Source organism: Protopterus annectens, chromosome 9.part0, assembly GCF_019279795.1.
Source record: "Protopterus annectens isolate FY-2018-M chromosome 9.part0, PAN1.0, whole genome shotgun sequence".
NCBI classification, from domain to species: domain Eukaryota; kingdom Metazoa; phylum Chordata; order Ceratodontiformes; family Protopteridae; genus Protopterus; species Protopterus annectens.
Window position 1 is genome coordinate 1,239,080,743 of NC_056743.1, and position 18,945 is coordinate 1,239,099,687.

The 18,945-nt window shown below is 40.6% G+C and overlaps 1 protein-coding gene across 1 annotated transcript in view; it reads left to right on the forward strand.

The window, feature by feature from the left end:
* Nucleotides 1-5,729: 5,729 nt before the first annotated feature.
* LOC122811968 (vitelline membrane outer layer protein 1 homolog) overlaps nucleotides 5,730-18,945 on the forward strand; it is a 42,794-nt gene continuing 29,578 nt past the window's right edge. The window contains exon 1 of the mRNA XM_044084167.1: nucleotides 5,730-6,002. Coding sequence (XP_043940102.1) covers nucleotides 5,745-6,002 — 258 coding nt within the window. The 5' untranslated portion in view covers nucleotides 5,730-5,744. The remainder of the gene's footprint in view (nucleotides 6,003-18,945) is intronic.

Below are 18,945 nucleotides of genomic sequence, written 5' to 3' on the forward strand. Positions count from 1 at the left end.
GTATGTCTGGGTATTTTCAGTCAATCAATATAATGTGGTTTGGGGGGCTTGATATATTCATGTATTCCGACATAGGCCAGGTGCTGTTCCTGGTATTAGGACAGTAGTCTGCAGCAGGCTATATACTGCAAGGCAGTTTTAGCCATTGGTATTTGACCATGGCTATTCCATGCTGCTTCTTGTTGTGGTACTAACATGGGGGTGTGGTTATCCTTGCCATTTCTTGCTAGTCACCCTCCTTTTGTAGCTTGTTCCATGTTTTGTGGCTGTACAGCACAGTATGAGGTGTGACCTGGTAGTGTTAGGGTGCTGATGTGAGCCTTGCCCAGTTCTCTATTACAGGACTGGTATCTACATTCTCCATACTGTGTGCGTTTACACTGCACACATCTTGTTGTTTATACATCTGTCATTGGGTAGCATTACATCTAGGTTCCTATCCCTTGTAGAACCTTTGAAGGTGGGTTTGTGTTTTGAGACTTACCTATTCAGGGCATGCTGTGGGTACTGACAGCCTTTGCTGGTATCCATGGGGCATGGCATGATAGGTGCATGCCACCCCTAGCAGGTGGTGCATCATGTCAAGCTCTGCATATCTTCCCAGCCTGAAACACATTGGCTCCCCTTTGACTGACTGCATTACTTCAGCCAGTTATTGCACTTGATCATCCCATTGTCGTTTTGTGGCTTCATGCTTGGTGAGGGTGGATGTTATTCAGGATGCTCAGGTGTGCATATAGTACATGGTGTTACATTACTTAACACATAGCATTCATGCCTCAGGTGGTGCTGCAGGGCTGCCTCTGTCGGATGCGCATATTACACTTCCCTGTACATGTTTGTGAGCAGGTCATGTCATTTTAGGCATCCATGTTATTATTTGAGTGAGTCAGAGGGGGTATCATTCCCAGGGTTCCTACTGAGCCAGTGTATGTGCTATGCGTTGCCTCTTTGCCAAGGCCAGGCCATACTGGGCACGCCTCCTTCTGCCTATTGGGGCAGGCTCAGGTTGTTCCTCCTCCGAGTCACGCTCTGCCTGTGATGGCCTTGGCAATGGTGGGGGGCTGTTTGGCCCGGCCCTATGCTGGTCCTGCTGCAGCTGTTTTCACAAGATCATATTATGTAGCATAGCACATACCATGACAATTTGGGTACATGTAGTTGGTGTGTACTGCAAGGCTCCACCAGATGTGTCCAGACACTGGAACTGTGACTTGAGCAGCCCAAACACACGCTCTATTACATTACGTGTTTGTGCGTGTGCCTCATTATGGCGTTCCTGTTCAGGTGTGTGTGCATTTCTGATGGGTGTCATCAGCCACGGCTCCAGTGCATAACCTGCATCCCCCACTAGGTGTCCGTGTGGGATGTCCCCATTGGCAAATGTCTGGTACAGCTGCATCAAATGCCAGATGTGGGAATCGTGATAACTCCCAGGGCAGCCAGCACACACATTCATTATTATGCCCTGGGCATCACACACGACCTGGCAGTTGATGGAGGAGAAGCCCTTGCGGTTAATGTAGGCCTTACCCCACTCACCGGCTGGTGCTTTGATGCGTATGTGCATGCAGTCTATTGCACCCAGTACCTCAGGGTATTCCGCTATTTGATGGAAGAGACGCATATTGCTGGCCAATACCTCACGGGCATTGGGGAAATATACATGATCACCGACATGTGCTGACATGGCATCCAGGAACTGGTGCAGTACTCTGGAGGCTGATGCCTGTGATATCCCCATCATATCGCCAGTTGGTCTCTGGAAGGTACCTGTTGCTAGTATTCTTAGGCCAACACATACCTTGGTTTCCACTGAGATGGGTTCCCCTCTGTTGGTTCTGTGTGTGAGGTGTGGCCTGCTGCAGGAGCTCTCTGTCCACTCTATAGTGCTCTACTATCTCCAGCTCATGTAACCCGTGGTAGGTGACCCTGGGCCTGTACACTCTTCTCCGTCTCCTCACTGTGGGCTGTCTGGCACCATCTGCATTGTCACCACCCTCAGCAAGTCGCCTATGTCTCATTATGACAGCTATGGCAGCACCTAACATTTCTGCTCTGAGTTCAGCTTTTTCAGTTTTCACTTCTATTAGCTTACTCCTGTCTTGCAGTGTCTATTAAGGGAAACATCCTGCACTACTGTTTGCAGAGTTTTAAGTGCTGGGCTGGGCTACTATTCTGCCTGTGTAATTGCCTGCTTCTAATTGTTTTCACCTGCTAGCTTCAGCAGTTATCCCTGCTAGCTTCCTATTAATTCTGTTGCTTCCTTTTTCCTCTCTGTTTCCTCTGGGGGGAGCAACGTGCATACCATCAGAAACACGCTCACAGTGGCTTACACGCATGCACATGTGCTTACACAGTTCAGAATCTACTTATTCGGGTTAAAACGTGCGTACACCCACGCAAACACTGTTACACGTCTGCCAACAGCCTCCAACATACTCAGCCCGCCCTACACGCGCGCACACCCACGCAAACAGTGTTAAACATCTCCCAACATGCTCCAACATGCTCAGACTGCCTTACACATGCGCACACTGTCCTACTCATGCTTCATGGCGTGCACACGTGTGCATGCATGCCCAGCAAGAAACTTTGGTGTAAGTAACAGTGTACACCTTCCATTTCTTGACTTTCCATGACTTATCTAGTGGCACACCTCTTTCCATGATCTGTGCCTGTCATCTGTCATGTTACACTGGCCTCCAATGAACTGCATTTCTTTCTACCATTCCCCCCTGTGATGTCACATATCTCCTACTCTATTTCTCCCCCTTATGTATCTCTTACACTACTCACACTGTGCTCATTTGCTATGTGACTGTGAGATTCAGTATCCGAACCCTCATTTACATGAGACTGCCTACTAATGCTTAATTACATGTCTTAGACTCAGCTTCCCACCTTTGCAACCACTACACGGTGGCCATGTTGTTTTGGGTCTGCTGGTCTCTGCATTGTCATTCCATGTATTGCATGAAACCCACATTTGTGGGTTTATAACCTTCTTTTTTATGTTTTTATACAGTGCAGCCCGTTTGCGCGGGGCTACGCTGGGTTTAAACATCGGCGATCGCCGAAAAAAAATATATATAATTTTATTATTTTGGCATCGGGTTGTATTGCCAATGGCCACATATTTGGCCATTGGCATGCTGCCTGAGTCATATGCAACCTTTTTTTGTAGCTGACATGGCTCTGTTGTGGAATTTGCAGAAATGTACTCAGTTGTCAACTGAGTACATTTCTGCAGCTAAAACATCTCCTACACGGACTGGTTTCTGCTTCGTGGATCGCTAATATACCTCATTTGCATATCTTTCGGATGCAAGTGAGGTATTTAGCATGTCCACACCCAGTCCGTGTAAGAGACGTTTTAGCTGGTCTCTTACATGGAGCTTAGGGCTGTTCCTGGATCGCGAGGCTTTCATGGAGTGTTGCACGTCTCTTACACTCTGTGCAATCCTTCGGGAATCCTGCCCTATGTTTCTCCTGATTTTAATGGGGACAAAGGAGAGCTTGAATACAAACAGCTCAAATGGCAGATTCTGCTCAATGCATATAATAAACCTGGTCTTAATAGTGGAGTGAATTATAAAGTTGTTTTACGTAGAAAAGCAAAATATAATAAATGCAAGTAGAATTGCAGTTTTTATAAATGTCTTATAGCAGTGTTTTTAGTTTGTTATTTATGTTATTTGTATAAAATACATTATTCTTTTTCTTCTTCTTTCGGCTTTTTCCCAGTTAGTGGTTGGTTAATTGAATAGTATTTTTTGTCACTGAAGGGTATTTAAGTGTTTGCCATTGGGATTATGGGTGTTTCAGATGAAGGCCATTTTCATGGCTGAAAGTGCTTAAGCCTGTATTTGTGTCAATAAAAAGAAATTTTCTTTGGGATTCACTACCTGGCAGCTTTTGGAATTTATTGCAACATCTTGCAAGTGTTTTTTGTATATTGTACTTATTAAGTACTAAACATACCATAAAACCATCCATAACTCTCTAATACACATAGCTGACACTTTCTAAAATGTACCTCTTGAGCATCTAGAACCCCAGTGGTTTCTGGGGCCTAGCAGCCGCCAGACCCCATGTTAATGCAATTATTTCTTCTGCAGTTATCAGAGTGCAGCCTTACCTAGTTAGAATGTGTTGAATGACTGAAGAAATGAATGCAGGGGAAAATGTGGAAAGGCAATGATGGGGTTGCATGGGGGGTAGGGGGTAGCAAGGGGACACAGAGCATCATTCATTTAGGGCATTAGTTCATCTAATACTAGTCCTGTTATTGTACTCCAATTTGTCATAATAGTGTTATGGTTAGATTGATTATTGTCTTCCTGTGATTACCTCCTAGAATTACCTTGGCTATACAATGGGTCTCTACAGGTTAAAGCAAAGGTAGGAGGACTTCTTTTTCGTTTCTAGATTGTAACTGTGCCTTTTTCTAGGTAGGTTTGTAGTCCTGTTTTTTTTTTTAGGCATTTTTCATTTAACCCAAGACTTTCCCCCCACTTGTTTCTTTTACATGACTTTAGCTCACTGGTAGGATTGCCCATTTAAATGTCTTTTTTGTTGTTGGGAAATGTCTATTAAGAACTGCTCTTGTCAGAGAGCTAAAAATCAGCAGGGCAGCTGTTGGGTTCTCAGTTTGGTAGGGGGCAGACCAGTCAATATTACTGACCTTGTTCCTGTGTGTAGGGTTTTAAAATTCCTGCAAGTTGTAGATCACCTGATGGATGATAAGGAACTAGGCTCCGACATAGGGATGATCACGAAAGCACCTCATCTGCCAAGGCACACTTTATAGTCAGGACACAGTTGTACTAAAGTGTGCATGTGCATTAGGATCTGGCCCTGCAGATATTGCCCTGTGATAGCCAACTGCCAGAGGAAGGGAGATGGTACATATAAACAAGCTTATGACTCTCTGTGGTGATGGCCAACCCATCTCTAGCACTTGTTCTTCACTCTACCCCCCTAAAAGTTAGGTTATTGAAAACATAATCTTCCATGGAAATAGATGAAGCCCCATGGGATGGTGTAGTGTGATACTTAGCGTTGCTGAATGTGAACACAGCCCAGGCTAGTCGTAGTTGAGCAAACTTAGTTGTGTGGGAGAATGAGCCCTAAAAGTCTTGTTTCACATTAGGCGATTGCTCCACAGGACTATCTTTATGGAATACAAGACTGCATCTAACTTTTCTCATGGAATTTTGATGTTTTACAAACCTCTTTCAATTACTAATAAGGATGCAATTTCATTTATGTGCAGCAATGCCTTACCAGGTTTCAAATTCTCTGTGCTACTTCATTCTTTCTGCATAACAGATCTGTGCTATTATGGGATACAACACGTATTATTTAATAAATCAACAAATAAATAGCAAGAAAAAATGTGACCTGAAGATGCAGTGATGTTTATTTCAGTTAACTGTCTAGACAGTACATACAAAGCCAGCTCCACATATTCAGTGTCTGCAAATATGTTTCTGCCCTTTAAACTCTGAATATACCCCTGATTTCTGAATAAGACACTGTCACTTAGAATTTTCATCTGCTGATGACACAAAAGTCAAATATTTCAAAATGCACTTAATATCTAACAGCTGGTCAATTCTCTTCATTATATTTTCAACGGTTTGACAATATTTTCACAACCTTGTAACACAGATAAAACTAGAAAACTGATTAACCAATGTTGCATTGTTATTTGCAGTTATCTGTTCCAGATATTGATTATGTCAACAGACCTGTTTAAATGTCTGAACGTGGGCAATCTAGGTACAGAGCTCCTTAATCATTGTGGGAAAAGAAACATGATGCTGAAGACACTTTTTCTTCTTTCCATTCTGTTCTTTTTCTCAGATGCTGGCAGCATTAGAGAAGAACGATCGGTCACACCAGTTATTACAGTTACAAATGGAGGTCCCTGGGGATCATGGGGATGGGTTTCTCAATGTCCTTGGAATTCCAAAGCAATCGGATTCAGTCTTAAAGTAAGTAGTTTATTTCAGTAAAGCATTTTGTCAATTAACAAAGCTGACAGGAACCTCTTCTACAGCCATGAACATAAAGGGAAATATTTCTTCTATTTTACTGAGATAATTTTAACTTTATTCTCTATTTGATTCAGCTTTCACAATACAAGCAGAAAGGTGACGTGCATTTTGATCTGCATAATCAGAAACGTTAATAGCACTTAATTGCACTTTAACAAGCTATCATCCTTTGCAGACCTTTGTTCACATGTGCTATTAGGAAAACTGCATGATGTTAAGATTTTTATACGTGTTTAGCTAACAAGGATGTTGCAGATCTGCTTAATAAATATAAAAATGAAAAAACAGAAGGAAAACATTTATTTTGCAACAGTATTATTTTTGACTGAGGCAATACAATTGTCAGTTAACATAAACTTGTTAAATGTCACACTGTTGCTCTTTTTAAAGTTCCTTTCACAACCTGAGAAAGCTGAGCTGTGTGGCTATGTTTTGTATGTAAACATGTATTTGTCATAATTGCAGCTTTGTTTATGAAGCAAAATAATAATGTTTTGTAGCCGTATTTCATATACATGCACATAAACACACACTTGTGTGATGCATATGCGTGTGTATGTATATATGTATATAATATATATATATATATATATATATATATATATATATATATATATATATATATATATATATATATTTATTTTTACTATCGGATGGCTGAACCTGACAATTCTAAAAACAGCAATCCCACGACAAGTATATTAAAAGCCAGCAATGCCAAAGACCACATCACATCAGCAAACTTCCAGACGTGCCCCTCTTCAGGCCCTATGTTAGCACTTGTTCCTTGGTCTATGCAGGGAGGGAGATCTGGGTTTAAATATTTTTCATACTTGTAGTCTTCGGCATTGCTGTCTTCTGATATGTTCATCATGGAATTGCTTTTTTAGAAATTGCCAGGACACTCAATTTATACTTACTTTTGGAGGATTTGATTTTGTTTCTCAGTTCTTTGTTGATTTTTTTTTAGTTCTTCTCAGACAATAGGGTATTAAATTTGCTTTTGCAGGCAAGGATTTTTTTCCTCTTATTGTATAGTTTGTTTATACTAGGACTCCACCATAGGGGGTTATTTTTAAATTTGAAATTCTATTTGTCTTATGGAGAAAGATGCCTTACTGCATGCTTTGAGCTGGATATAGAGATTATAATTAAAAGTGGCAGCATGCAAGATGAGATCATTGAGGTGAGGTGAGCATTTAAATTTCACAAGGTCAGCAGTTAGTTGTATTAGGTTTGCCATAAAGTTCATAGGTTCATAGGTTCATAGGTTGGTACTAGGCTATCTGCCCTATGGCCTATACAATCCTAGCCATAACAATTCTTGGGCAATTTCATCCCACAGTATTTACTTCCCTGGACCCCTGTCTACCAGGGCGACAGACATGATCCTTGGGGTGAATTTCCTATCTCTCATCCACTCATCGAGGTTCCTTTTGAAGAGGGCCAAGGAGGTGCTCTGCTTGACATGTATGAGCAGTCTATTCCAGAGTTTGGGGAGTCCCTGGGTCAGGAACCTATCCCTCCAGCATGTTTTGTTCATTGTGATGACAAGGTTTAGATCCCTGCAGCATGTGGCTCTGAGGGATTGGGATTTCATTAAGTGTAGCATGTCCAACAGCTCTGGGCTTGACATAGCCTTGTATATTAAGCAGAGATCACCTCAGAGTAGACGATATGACACAGTGTATAGGTGGAGTTTTTTTAGATGGTCAGCATAGAGTATCTGCTTTAGGCTTGTGATTCTTTTAGTGAGGTATTTCTGTGGCCTTTCCAGTTGTTACAGATGTCTTGAGAGGTACATAGCAAATGGGGCATTGTATTCTATAATGGGTATAATGAGGGATGAGTACATTGGGACACTGACCTTTTTTCTGGATAAAAAGTCCTTAGTGATGAGGTGTGCCACATAGAAGGATTTCCTGACTGTTGTGGCGATGTGGTTATTGAAGGTGAGACCACTGTCCACCTGTGTCCCTAAGTCTCTTATCATACTTTCGGTGTTTAATGTACTGCCACCTATGTGGTAATTCATGGGTACATGTTTTTTCCCAAAGGAGATAACTATACATTTCTTGGCATTGAGCTTGAAACCATGGCTCTGGCACCAATCATCTGTTTCTTTAAGGCCCTTTTGTAGAATATACACATCATTTGGGGATGCAGTAATGGCTCTCAGTTTGCAGTCATCTGAGAACTTTGTTAGCCAGAATCCCTTAATGTTGGCCTGTACTTCAGAGAAGTAGATGCCAAACAAGAGCAGTCCCAGAACTGAACCCTGAGGTACTCCACTTGTCATTTGTCTGGAGCTGGATTTGGAGTCGGCTACTTTTACAGTGTGGGTTCTATCAGGAAGCCAGTTGGCAACCCATTAAGTGACGTAGAGATTAATTCCCAGATTAGTAAGTTTATCTATGATTCCAGAGTGAGGGATGGTGTCAAAGGCCTTGGTGAGGTCCAGATAGACTGTGTGGACCACCTTAACCTTGTCCACAGCTCTGGAGACTGATTCAAACAAGTCAATCAGGTTCAGGAGACAAGATTGGCCCCTCACGAACCCTAACTGGGTGGGGTCCAGTGTTTGAAGGTTGTCAATATCTTTGTTTATAAGTTCCATGATAATACATTCCATGGCTTTGCGGATCAGGCTCGTCAGACTGATGGGGTGGTAGTTCCTGGGATCCAAGGTGTATCAACCCTTGTGGAGTGGGATAACTGTAGCTGTGTGCCACTCGGTGGGCATAAAGTCTGAGGTGAGGCTATGATTAAACATGACACTTAGGTGAAGTGCCAGTTCATTTTGTAGTTCATGTAGTACACAGCCCAGGATGTCATCTGGTCCCATGGATGCTATATTCATAGCTTTGGAGAGTGCACTTTTTACCTGTGTACCCATTATTACTGGAATTTGGCAATCTTTCGGTATTGAGATGGGCTCTTTAGGGGGTGAGAGGGGGATGAAGTTTGCACTGAATCGATCTGTCAGGATATTGGCAATATCCTTAGGATCAGTATATTTAATGCCATTCTGTTGTATCTCAGAGCAGATGTGAGCACTGCTATTTTCTCCTTTTGTAGTAAAGTTTGTTTATGGCAAGGGACCACAGGATTGTTTTCCTTTTTTTGGAGGAGAGCATCTTGGTTCTATTGGGGATGGCACGATTCATGCATGAGTGGATGTGCTCGTACAGTACCTTAGTGTAGGATTCAGCAGTCGAACTTTCAGTTCCCATCTGCATGGGTGTCATGAAGTTTGTCACTTCTGACTTGAGTAGCATGAAGTTGGCCTTGGAGAAGTTTTTTATGGAGGTTTCCTTACTGGGGGGTGGGTTTAGGATGTCAACGGTGATTAGCTTATGGTCAGACCTGACCAACAAGGGGGTAACCATAGGTGTGGAGCATCAATTTCCCATGTTGGTAATGACCAGGTCTAGGATATTGGAGCCCCTGGTGGGACTAAGGATTAGTTGATCCAGGGCAATGGAATTTATGAATTCCAAAAACAGTTTGGCAAAGGTGTTGGTATATGAGTAGTATTCCCAGTTAATGGCAGGGTAGTTGAAATCACCCAGTATTAGGGTGTTTGGTTGTATCTAAATATTTTCCAGTATGTTTAGAAAGGTATAGTAAGAATCTTGGGACATGGTGGGGGATCTGTAGCAAGCTGCAATTTGGATTGCAGTCTTATCTAGTGTTAGTTGCACCTGGAGAATTTCAGACACATTGTGTTGGGCAACTATCCTGGTGTTGTGAATATCCTTGGTGAATATGGACACTCCTCCACCTTTAGTGTTTTGGTCTAGGTTTGGTGGCTGAAAAGTGTGGTAAGAGTTGTAGCCTGATATTGCAGAGGTGGTCTCTGGATCCTTGAACCAGGTCTCAGTTACTGCACAGATATCACTGTTCTCCATTTTTAGGAGTGCCTCGAGAGAGTGCATTTTGAGGTTTAGACTTCTAGCATTGAGTAGCATTACCTTCAGATTTTGCATGCTTGTACCTGTTACAGTGGTGGTTTTTTCCTTTGAACTTTGCCTAAAAAGTCACTATAGGGGTGCCAAGAGTTTTAGCCAGTAACCTGAATCCCAGGGATGACAGGTGCAGACCATCTCTGGCAAAGCATCATGGTCTGTCGATCATGTCATCCCAGGCAGACAGATACTGGATCCCTTTGAATGACACCAGAAGCTTACCACATGCTGAAGTCAGTCATTCTGTCTTTATACTGTGGTATCATTCTGGGCGAAGGCAGGATGCTTCTCAGGGCTAGGGTCATACCTGCTTGGGCCACATGATCTGAGAGCTCTTCCATGTCTCTTTTCATGTAGTCCAAGGAGATACATCTGAAGTCATTCACTACGACATGGACAATGACAGAGTCATATTTGTACTTGTTGTGGAATGACGTGAGTGCATGCATTATGTGGCGGATCCTGGCACCCGACAGGCAGCTGACTGTAATTTTCTCCTTGTTCAGCCTGGTGAGTGGGTCATCAGTGTGCCTGACTATAGAGTCACCTATGACTAAAGTGTTGTGTACGTTGTTCCTTAGGGGCTGTTGTTGGGTGGCACACTGGTGTTGTGAGCTATGTGACACTTTGGTTGTGATTGGTGTTTGTGTTTCAGCTTCGGAGGTCCTTGTTGCTTGGGCAGGTTAATGTTAAGGGCCTCCACATATGTGGGTTTAGTGTTGCTATGTGTGAGTGTTGGTGGTGTGGGTTAAGAAGGGCTATGTGTTGCTTGAGGTATAGTGCGGGTGTTAACCTTCTCCTCTTGACTGTCTAGCACAATCTTGGGTGGAGAGAGCTTTGCTTCCAGTTTGGCTATGTAAGTGCATCTCTCACAGGTTCTAGTGTTGGGTGGTAAGAGAAGAGGGTTGTCTGTGTACATGAGGCAATTGCTGCATTGCCCCAGTATGCCCAGATAGACCAGGTGGACAGGAGAAATCACTGGAAGCTGACCTTTGGACATGCCTGGTTTAGTGCATTTTTTTGTAAAGTACAAGAGCTGTTTTCCCTTACCTTAGCAAGGTACTTTGCAATTATAGGCTGTTTAGTGCCTATGATTAATTTCTCCTCATTAACAAGGAGAGTTGAGTGCTTGTATCAGTTTAAGGCTTCTTAGTACTTTCCAGCAGGTTTTAAAGCAAGTACTAGTCACAGGGATTCTTAACGGTAAGATGAAAAAAAATTGTTTATCCTAAACACTGCAGTGTGCACTAGGAGGAGTTAGATATGAAAGTAGGTAACTTAAGTTTTACCTGTCTAAAAGTTAAGTTTTAGTGGAGAGTCACTATTTGTAAAACATCAAGATAGATTGAAAGGGGGTGGTCACTTTTGTATTCTGGTACTATGGAATACAGTAGGATGGCCAATAATTTTAAATAGTTGAAGGAGAGTGATTTTATAAAATGATAATTTTGTGCTTACTCACACAAGCCAGTAAAAACAGAGAGGAAATGAGATATATGGTCAAATTAACATAAAAGGCAGGCAAATAGAAAGACAGTGATTTTTAAGAACACTACAGTAACCGGGTGGGAAGGTGGAGAAAAAAATTTCTGCCTGACTCACAAGAGACAGAGCTGTGGTCTTTTTCAAAGTTTTAATATGCAGTTAAAAACAAAATACAAGTAAAACACAAGGTAAATAAAACAAATCACAGCATTCAAAATAGAAAAATGCAATAAAGTAATACAACAAATAAAAAGCAAACTAACCTTTCCCTCATAGCAAAGTGCAGCAGAGTCTAGGTGAGCCTTATTAGTAAAGCCCCTGAAGACAGACGAGGTTTGTGCTAAGTTAGGGTTTACACTTATAGTGAATGCTACTGAATGGTGGTCAGATTTGTCCAGTGAAGTATAGGTGTTGAGGATAGGGTGGCAAAATTGGCAAGAACCAAGTCTTAATATTTTTGAACCCCTAGTTGAGACTTAAACCAGTTGGTCTAGGGATCTGGCATTTATGAAGCCCAGTAATCTTTTTACATATTTACTTGAGATGGTGTAGTTTTCCCAGTTAATAGTAGGACAGCTGAAGTCTCCCATTAGTACAGTGATAGGTTCAACTGTGAGTGATGTCAGTTAATATAGTGTGTCTAACAGTATTTCAGGTCATTGCTGTTAAATACATACAGTGCAAAGCATTATAAATCTCCAACCCACACTGAAATATTCGCTTGCGAATGTGCACTTGCTATGGTAGTGCATTTTAGCTAGCTGCTGTCAGATGCAGTGTAGCACACATACATACAAACACACACACACACACACACACACACACACACACACACACACACACACACACACACACACACACACACACACACACACACACTCAGGAGGTCATGGCCTTGTAGGTGCAGGTGCGATTATTTGCGTTAAATACCTTTATTTTTCCCCACTCACTAACTGCTGCTTTTTAAGCAAGGGGAAATGAAATGGCAAGTCCTTGTAACTGACAGTTGCTGCAGATACATGGTTAAGTTTTTTTCTCCTTTTTTACTAACCATAACTTTTTTAAGAGCCATGGTTATTGAAGAGGAAGGAAATGGCTTTTGGATTTCATACAGATTATGTTGTCTGTTTTTTTTACAGGGCTTTACCTGTAAACTATGCACATTTAGCATCCAGTAGGGATTGCTAATTTCCAGACCCAATTTCTAAGGGGCATTCAAATCGTATCCCTTTTTAGCTACTTGAATAGCAGTTTTACCAATATAGCTTTTTCATACTCTTATTCTTTACAATTTGCCATTGAATCACCTGTGTTATATTGAAAAAACTTATGTCTTTTTAGAGAATGTGGACATGTTAACAAACTGAGATTTCAAGATATTACACTCACTGTAACATAGTTACTGAAACTTGGTTTAAATGTAAAGAGAGCACCATATCTATACAAGGGCTTTGGACTTTTCATGCCTTCAGGCCCAATAGAAACTATGGTAGAGTCTCCATTTTTGTCAAGGAACATATTACCTCCAGGCAAATTCCTGGGAACTCACAAACTGAACTCAATGAACTACAAATCATTCTAGGTAGGATTAATTTTCAACTAATAGTTTACTAGACACCTTCTTTGTCTTCTAATATACAAGATACCTCAGTGTTGCAAACAAGCTCTGTATTAGCAAAAACACCCTCATTTTGGGTGTCTTTAACTATCCTTCTATAAACTGGGATATCTATAACTCCAAAATAGGATATGCAAGAAAATTCCTAGACTTAATAAATAAAAATGATCATGAGCAACTGGTAAATAAATCTTCTAAAAGACACAGCATTCTTGGCCTGATGCTTACAAATATGGCCACCTCTTCTACTAGTCCTCTGGTACCTCCTTCCCCAGTGAAATCTAACTGTAAACATGCAACCTTCTGCTTTAAACTTCCAAAAGTTCTGACAGCAAACACCATTTAATTTAGGACTACAAACATGCCAAATTCAACCTTCTATGGGATGAAATATCAAAATTCACTTATGACTGCATCTCTCCTAACTTTAATATAGCAGCAAGCTTCACTAAGGAATTCTACACACATTTAATAAAATGCATAGAGCTAATAGTCCCTACCAGAATCATGTATCATGGGAAATTCAAAAACAAACTACCTGGGTGGCCCACCACCATCAATAAATTAAACAACAAATGAAATAAACTACTTAAATGATTTAACCCCATCTTCCCAGTGATAACATCAAAAGCAATACAGAAATAAAATTAACACTATCAGGTCCACTAAGAACTTTGCCTGGCCAGTGAAGTCAAAGATAAATATAAATCCATCTTTAGCTATGTTAGAAAACTAAACAAAAAATGTACAGTGTTCAGAACATGTTCATAATGTGGCCTCCTAGTCTAACTCAACTGACATTGTCAATATCATTGCAAACAAATTTAGTGTCAACTTCACATCTGAGATTTCTATTCTAAGCTCCAAAGTATCTGAATAACCTTACCCCCCCCCCCCCAGTTATCTCTAAAGATCATTTACTGGTAGTGGTAATTGAAGAAAGAGAAAAACATAAAAGTACTTAATTATAATTGAAATGTTAGGTTAATTTCAAAATTTATGTTGCATCAGCATTTAGATTTCATATTTTGTTTCACCAGATGTGGGACCCCATGAAAACGTGAATACAAATATAATGTGACTGATATAATTCCCAGGCTGGGACTGAAACTGATTATTTGTGATCAGTACTCTAGCCTGGTTACCAAATTCAAATAAATAAATAAACAAACAAATAAATATGAATTGTGCTCCATACACTTGTGAGTCATTTGGCTTGAGAGGCTTAGGTTAGTTAGATGCCATTTCAAAATAAATAAATAAATAAATAAATAAATAAATAACTTTTTGAGCTGTTATTATTTATTTATTATTTATTTGCATTTGTTGGTCCAGCTGGGTATGAATTACCCTTTTTCAGTGTAGACCTGAGGGGAAAAGCCCCAAACAGACATACAAATACATACGAATAGAGACAAATTAAAAATATTACAGAGGAAAACAATATTATGGGTACAATGGATAAGCAAAACAAACAATGAAAGTTTGAGAATTCACTGATTTCACAAATGAAGAGGCAGAGAAGTCCTTGTCCCATATAGAGGGGCTGCGCAACCTGTATGCCCCCTACTTAATATAAACAGCTCAGAGGTCAGTGTACCTCAGAGAAGGGGTCAGTACCCCATGCAGTGCCTGTCGCTGTTCAAGCTATAATTTCAAATGTTTGTGCACTGCTGTAAAAGGAGACACTTATGACTCTGCTACTAGCAAGTTTAGGAACTCTAGTGACAAAGTCCTGACGAATGACAATTTAGCTTCATAAACTGTTATTTATTATGAGGCATAATGCATAGTTATCAAAACTGTGAAATAATTCCAAATATTTGTAATACTAATGGAAGGTTTTTTGTTTGCAAAGATGACTGATAGTGTACATAAATCAGAATAACACTCAGGCAGGAAAATGTTCAGATGAGAATGAGTCCAATGAGCCAAGGGCCAGACAAAAAAAGGAGAAACAGGTGTTAAGGAAATAAAAGTCTCTCACTCACACACAGCAGATGTAGCAGTCACATTCCCATATTCACTTACACACACACACACACACACACACACACACACACACACACACACACACACACACACACATACACACACACACAAGCTTCTAGCTGTGTGTGTATGTTTGTGTGTATGTTGTGTGTGTGTGTGTGTGTGTGTGTGTGTGTGTGTGTGTGTGTGTGTGTGTGTGTGTGTGTGTGTGTGTGTGTGTGTGTGTGTGTGTGTGTCTGTGTGTGTGTGTTTGTGTGTCTGTGTGTCTGTGTGTGTGTCTGTGTCTGTATCTGTATTTTTATGACAGAATGGAGCCTTATATAGGTTTGTGTACCCAGAGGAGTGGGATAGGCCTTGGCTCCCTCAAAAGTGCTTGAAGAAAGTAAATGGTGTATGAATGAATAAAGGTATCTGTAAGAGTTTGTGGCTTTTATTGCTTATCTCTCATTGTTTTACTTTCTTTGTGTAACAGCAAAGCTAATGTCAAGATTTTATGTTTACGTTTGTCGTACAAAGGTAACTAGTTCATAGAGGCGCTCACCAGTAGGTAAAACAGATTTGGGTGTTAAAGTACTCCACCATTTTAGGTTAGCTTACTGTGATTGACAGTTGCTGTTATTTAACATTCTGCATTTACAAATGCAGGCACACTGGATGAGAACATGCTTAGAAATTTACTGAAACTTTGATCCAGGAGGATCTCCTACAGAATGCTGTTTTCTTTAAGATTGCCCACTCAGCAGATGCATTCCATTGTACTTGTTTGGATTGCCACTGTTGGAAATAAAAGTGAATATTGTCTCTCTTTGCCTTAATATTAACCCTTAAATAGTCCTCAGACATATTCATTCTTCAGTTTAACTTACAGTGCTTAATGCCCATGGTTTAGTGAGATATTTGCACACTTTTCTTAACCAGCAAGCTGAAGTTTCTCTGATCCATTTTACTAGGGACAGTGACACTTGGCTCAAGCCCTCCCCCATTCAGAGTCACTATACTGGTGACATCAGACAAGGCTCTGAAGCAGGGTCAGGCCACCCAGTTAGTTTGGCTGCAGAAGACATTAAATAGAGTGAGAGACATCACAAATAAACATCTTAACTAAAGACCTTCTCTATATATTGTAACTGTTTGGTTTGACACTTCCTGAATTAGTGTAGGGATATTTCACTAGTGTCAGTTTCTACTGCCTTTGAGTGAGTGTGACTGCCCCATTTCACCTTAGTGTATGAATAATGAGCATTCTTCGGAATACTTTCCATACCTTGTTCCATTCCAACCGGAGCCTATTTATTATTCTACAGCTGTATCCTAGACAATCTCCTGTTTATCTGTCAGTTGTAGAGCACAATGACCTACTATTGGTCTTTTGGTTGTTGTCTGTCTCATGTCGACTTACATCTCACTCCTAACTCCATGTTGACATTTTCCCATCTGGACTGGCCTTTTTCTCTTTCATTTAGCACCTTCATACTATCATTTGATACACTGTCCTTTTCTGTCTTCTGCTGATACTATCTTTTCTATTTTTCATGTTAATACTGTCCATCTTTTTTGCTGTTAGTTTTTAACACTGACGCTGCTATTGCCGTGTCCTAGTCTAGTAATACATTTTACTTACCTTTTGCTGATTCTGACTGATTGCTTTCATGTAGGACCTAGTTTGATCCTGCTCTGTTTTGTCTTGCTAAACTTGGCTTAACTTCAGTCCCCACCCTACCCCTGCTCCCACCCATTCTTGACATTACTTTCATTGTAATGGGCATATCCTTCCCAATATAAATTCTAACCTGTCAACAGGACCCCTCACTCCTCCCACCTACAGCAACTCAGCAACCATCAGAATAATACCCACGCATAGGCTGTCACTCCTCCCAAGCACAGACATTTTGCATATACCTCATTTACTCTAATACCATTACTTACATCTACATTTCATTTTCAATTCCCTTACTTTTATTATGACCTTTAGTATTTTCTCCTCATATCTGATAGCAGACTATGAACATGTTATATTATCTGCCCTTATTGCATATCCTATTGTTTATTTTCCATGTTATATAATCGTCTGTTTCTGCTTTGATAATGTATCAACCATGTCCGGATTGTGACTGAATTTTATGATTTTATTATGTCTGAGTATTTTCATTCTGCTAAGAAACAATTATTTAATTAAATGTATCTGGAGCTTTTCCCCCGGGGCCTTCCCTCAAAATGGGTACTTTATGTCCTTGTCAGACTTTCTGGGTAAACAAATGCCAAATAAATAAATTGTACTCCTTATACCTCTCTCTTACTTCAAATATCATTGGTATTCATCTATTTCCTTTTTCATTACTACATAATTAGAACTATATAATTAGAAATATAACTCTGTCTTCTCTACTTACTTCCCTTCATTAACTTCACCTCTTCTTCCATCCACTTCATACTACTTCTCACTCTCACACCTACTTCATCTCTTCTATAAACACCAAAATGTCAAATATGTTTCTTTAAACATATCTCTCTCTGCTTCTGCTAACATCCTATCTAACAACATATTAACATATACTTTCACTTATACACACCTCTCCAACTGCAAGTTATTCAGCACACCATGATATCAGAAGTAGCTACACTAATATATCCCTGCTTTTTTAATTTCTCACCTTGTTTTAATTTATAGTGCAAAATAATTCACTTCCTCCCCTCTATACAAAAAAGAAAACTCATATTAATCTCCTATAAATCAATATACTACCTTTCAACCCTACCCCCAGTATGGGGATATCCACCCAATCCAGGTCCCAAAAAAAAAAAAAAAAAAAAAAAAACACTGCTAAAAAATTGCAACTCAACTAATCCTCTTTCAACCATCACCTCACACTATACCTCTACCCAGTTGTACTGTCCTCCTATTAAACCACCAATCAGCCATACTAATAAAACCAGCACATCAACCCTCACATCCCATCATTCTCTTACTGAAATACCAACAAATCAAATATTGTCACTATCAACCTCTATAGCATTTCATAGGTTCATAGGTTATCATAGGCTATCTGCCCTAGGGCATTTATAAGCCTTGCCAGAGTATGTTTGGCTTTCGCCACCCATTTTAAATTAATTTTGCTATTCCCTTTTTCGAGGTTAGTATAATGTGCCTCTGTCTAACAGTGACACAGAAGTGATACCCGGGGTAAACCTACGATCTCCCATCCACTCATCAAGATTCCTCTTGAAGAGAGTCAATGAGGGACTCTGCCTAACCTGGACTGGGATTTTATTCCAGAGTGAAGGGAGCCTCTGGGTTATGAATCTGTCCCTCCAGCATGTCCTATTTATTTCAGTGCTGAGGTTCAAGTCTTTCGAGCGTGTAGCTCGATGGGATTTGGATTTGTTGAGGTGTAGCATGTCCCTTAATTCCGGGTTGGACATGGCTTAATACGTCAGGCACAGGTCGTCTCTGAGCAGGCGGTATGCCACTGAGTAGAGCTGGAGTTTCTTTAACTGGGCAGCATATGGCATCTGTTTGAGCCCTTTGATCCTCTTGGTGAGGTACTTTTGGGGTCTTTCCAGTTGCTGCAGGTGTTTGGTAAGGTACATCCCAAAAGGGGCATTGTACTCGATTATGGGCCTGATGAGGGATGAGTAAAGAGGCACGGTGACCTCCTCTAATCTAGATGTGAATCCCTTCATGATTAGGTGGGCTATATAAAATGTTTTTCTAACCACTTTGGCCACGTGGATGTCAAATGAGAGATTGCTATCAACTTGGGTCCCCAGGTCCCTAATTACTTCTTCTGTACTTAATGGATTACCACCTATGTGGTAA